At 39.8% G+C, this 3,857-nt stretch overlaps 1 protein-coding gene across 1 annotated transcript; it reads left to right on the top strand.

Moving 5' to 3' along the window:
- Nucleotides 1–480: 480 nt before the first annotated feature.
- Nucleotides 481–3,147, top strand: LOC111388926 (probable protein phosphatase 2C 4). The gene is made up of 4 exons (XM_023013755.1): nucleotides 481–2,098; nucleotides 2,202–2,315; nucleotides 2,431–2,695; nucleotides 2,777–3,147. Exons 1-4 carry the CDS (start codon nucleotides 716–718, stop codon nucleotides 2,905–2,907), a joined length of 1,893 nt encoding a protein of 630 aa, XP_022869523.1. The 5' UTR covers nucleotides 481–715; the 3' UTR covers nucleotides 2,908–3,147.
- Nucleotides 3,148–3,857: the final 710 nt, after the last annotated feature.

The raw sequence follows: 3,857 nt of genomic DNA, 5'->3' as shown, positions 1-3,857 counted from the left end.
TGTGCGCAGAAATGTACAGACGGTGGAGGGAACCTGTGATCCAGTTAAGCCATAATCCGCGATTTACCCCCTCTAAGGTTCTAGGGGCAAGGGTCTTGGAGATCCAGAATTTAGTCTAGTGTAAGTTGGAATATCTGGATATCAAAAAAAAAAATCCCGAATATTTGGGAAGAAAACATTGATTTATAGAGGCAAAAAAAATAGAAAATGGAAAGAGCATAAATATCTATAATGGGATTTCGAATCATGGTTCCACCTTGTAGTGCAGGGTGTAAGTGGAGCCTTTTTGACTTTCCCCACTTCTCTCTGCTGCTTCTATAATCTATTCATCCTTCATCTTTTTCACTATTCCATTCTCTTCCCACGCCACGCCACCCCACCCCACGCCACCCCACCCCACGCCACTCTCTTCCCTTGCTTTTCAAAGTCCAATGTGTACATACACATACATACACTGTATTATCATATTCTTAGTCAACTCCTTTGCCCGACAAAACCACAAGCATCGAATGTTAAACAAATCGAAATTTAATATTAACATCTTCAAAGTCAACTCCCCCTTTCCTTCTCTCTTCATTTATCTTCTCCTCATATCTCAACTCTTCTTCTCTTAAATTAAATCATATTCAATATTCCAGCTATAACCTTTTAAACTCTGATATAATCTTCTCTCTTTCTCTCTCCATAGGAAACAGTTTTGTGGGTTTCTTGAGAAATGGGCAACGGAATAGCAAAGGTTTGTTTGTGTTTCGCCGGAGACCCGGGAGAGATTTCTCGGCGGCGTCACGATATCGCCGTGTGCTTGTCTGAACCTCTTGATGAGGGCTTGGGTCATTCCTTCTTCTACATACCACCCGACCCACCTCAAAAAATCATCCAGGATGACTCTGTGCGAGTCCCGGCCGCTCAAACGGCGGCGTTTCGTACTATCTCCGGCGCCTCCATCTCCGCCAACGTTTCCACCCCTCTGTCGACGGAGCCTTTCCCGTATGCTAGTTCAACCTCCCTCGATAAGGCATCGGCTTTCGAAAGCTCCCAGTTTTTCTCTTCTATTCCCCTCCAGCCAATTCCCAGGAATTCAATCACCTCCGTCAAGTCCGGCCCTATCTTGAGGAATTCGGTCCCGGGCTCAGGCCCGATGGAGCGCGGATTTCGGTCAGGCCCGATGGAACGCTTCGTTTCAGGCCCGTTGGAGAACCAGTTTGATCAGTTGCAGAGGTACAGGCCCAAATCCAAGAAATGGGCTTTGATTCACAATTTGAAAAAGGTGATATCAAAATCATTACGGGGTTTTTCTAAAGAATTGAATCATAATGAGCATAATAATGGTATTTCTAGTGGGAGTCATAGTGGTAATAGCAGTACTATTACTAGCAATAATTTGAGTAGCGAAGTGAGCTTAACTGATGATAATGATGATGTTGGAAATGAATCCTTTGGGATTCAAAATGTGCAGTGGGCACAGGGAAAAGCTGGTGAAGATAGAGTACATATTGTGATTTCTGAGGAACACGGATGTGTTTTTGTTGGTATTTATGATGGTTTTAGTGGACCTGATGCCACTGATTTCTTGTTAAACAATCTCTATTCCAATGTGTACAAGGAGCTTAAGGGATTATTATGGTTCGACAAGTCAGAATCGTGCGAAAACACCATCGATAGTCAGTCGTTTATGTCCAAGAGTTTGGATAGTAAGGAAAGAGTGGAGTTGGATAGAAAATTAAGGGAGAAATTGAGAAATTTGGGGGCTGATGTGGTTCAAGGAAATAATACCATTAACCATTTGGGGGTGGTGAAAGCTCTATCCGAAGCGCTGAGGAAGACTGAGGCATCGTATTTGGAAATCGCGGATATGATGCTAACGGAGACTCCGGAGTTGGCCTTGATGGGATCTTGTGTTCTGGTGATGGTGATGAAGGGTGATGATGTTTACTTGATGAATGTTGGGGATAGTCGAGCAGTTTTAGCGAAAAAGACAGAGAATGATGGGAGGCCGAGGAAGGATTTAGATGAAATGCTTTACAGCGATGAATTTGAGAATACACATAATTTGAGTTCTTGTCAGCTCACAATGGATCATTGTACATCTGTTAAAGAGGTAACAAACATATTTGTTCCCTCTAGTTTAAGGATAATTGTTTGATATATATGTCCTCTGTTCAATGTTCATGTACTAAATTTTCTGTAGTTTCATGTCTCAGGAAGTTAGAAGGATTCGAAATGAGCATCCAGACGATCCCTTGGCGGTGTTCAATGAACGAGTGAAAGGTTCATTGAAGGTCACTCGTGCTTTTGGAGCCGGCTTCCTCAAACAGGTACAATTGTTTTTTAGCTTATACTCAATTCTCAGGATTCATATATACTATGCAATAAGACCAGTTATCTAATTGTATTTAAGATTTTTAATGTTTATATACTTAACTTTTACAGCCTAAATGGAACAATGCTCTCATAGAAACTTTCAAAATCGACTACGTTGGTAATTCCCCCTATATATCATGTTCGCCATCGCTTTGTCACCATAGGGTCGACCCAGAAGACAAATTTTTGATTTTGTCTTCAGATGGCCTCTACCAGTACTTCACAAATGAAGAAGCCATTTCTGAAGTAGAAATGTTCATGTCTACATTTCCGGAGGGCGATCCAGCTCAACATCTCGTCGAAGAAGTACTATTTAGAGCTGCAAAAAAGGCTGGTATGATTCTAATAAACCGATGGTATAATCACTATCCGTCTAGCGTGTTTAAATCTTACGCCATGAATTCTGGTATTGCAGGTATGGATTTTCATGAATTGCTTGATATCCCACAAGGGGATCGTCGAAAGTACCATGATGATGTCTCGATTATCATTATTTCTTTTGAAGGAAGGATATGGCGTTCATCGATGCAATTAGAATTAGAATAGGGGATACAAATCGGGGGAAAAAAAAAATGAAGTTAGGATAAGTAATTTTTGTTTTTGTTCTTAATTTTACTTTTCTTTGATACAAATTAGGATCCAAATCAAGATAGAAAAATGTTCTATGTTAGTATCAGTTTGTGGGGATTGTAAATGTTGGTAACACCACCTTGAAATTTGATGATATTTTCAAGATTTTGTAAATTTTGGTACTGTATGAGTGGTGAACTGATCAGAATTCTTTAATTTTTTTTTTTTTAATTTTCCAGCTTTATTGTTGAAATATTAATAACTGCTCCTTCGACTTGTTCCATCTGATTGATTGTTCTTTGCATGACTTTATTTCCATCTAACGTGGAAAAAGGTTAGGTGTAAACTGACCACCAATTAAATAGCTAAAAAAAGGGTTGAATCCCAACATTGAGGGTCTTCATCGCCCTACCCTATCCCATTCCTAGAGTTCTATGAGGGAGGTAAATCGCAGGATGTGTCACAGCAGGCCAGGAAATAAGAGCTGTATGTACATTGCGCCTACAAGGAGTCTAATTCCATGTCTCAGGAATCAAATCCCCCATATTGCGGGTGTCAGCGAGGCGTGAGATAACCTCACTACTGTCTTTTGCACCACTGAGTTATGCCCCGGAGGGCAATGGCTAAAGTAGTAAATTTTGGAGAAGAGTTATGCTATATTACCAAATTGATTTTATCAGAATTGTGTCAAATTAGCACTTGACAATATTTCATTGATAGTTGACCCAAAAACATTTTTTAATTACTAATGAAATATTGCAAAGTGTCAATCTGGCATAGTTTTGATAAAATCAATATGATAAAATGGCATAACTCTTTGGAGAAAAGTTCTTTATTCTGAATTTGAAGCTTTCAGATTTTCTGCTTCAACTTAAGGCATTTACTTCTTTCTATTTTGGGTTCTCTTCATAAATAACTAGGGATTG

Source organism: Olea europaea, unplaced genomic scaffold, assembly GCF_002742605.1.
Source record: "Olea europaea var. sylvestris unplaced genomic scaffold, O_europaea_v1 scaffold537, whole genome shotgun sequence".
Classification (NCBI taxonomy): Eukaryota; Viridiplantae; Streptophyta; class Magnoliopsida; order Lamiales; family Oleaceae; genus Olea; species Olea europaea.
This window is presented reverse-complemented; position numbering and strand designations above follow the sequence as displayed.

Excerpts from the sequence above, each read along its gene's own strand:
- LOC111388926 (XM_023013755.1), top strand. The coding sequence starts at position 716 with ATGGGCAACGGAATAGCAAAGGTTTGTTTGTGTTTCGCCGGAGACCCG. Across the intron at positions 2,099-2,201 it reads ATTGTACATCTGTTAAAGAG|GAAGTTAGAAGGATTCGAAA; the intron begins GTAACAAACATA and ends TTCATGTCTCAG. Across the intron at positions 2,696-2,776 it reads TAGAGCTGCAAAAAAGGCTG|GTATGGATTTTCATGAATTG; the intron begins GTATGATTCTAA and ends CTGGTATTGCAG.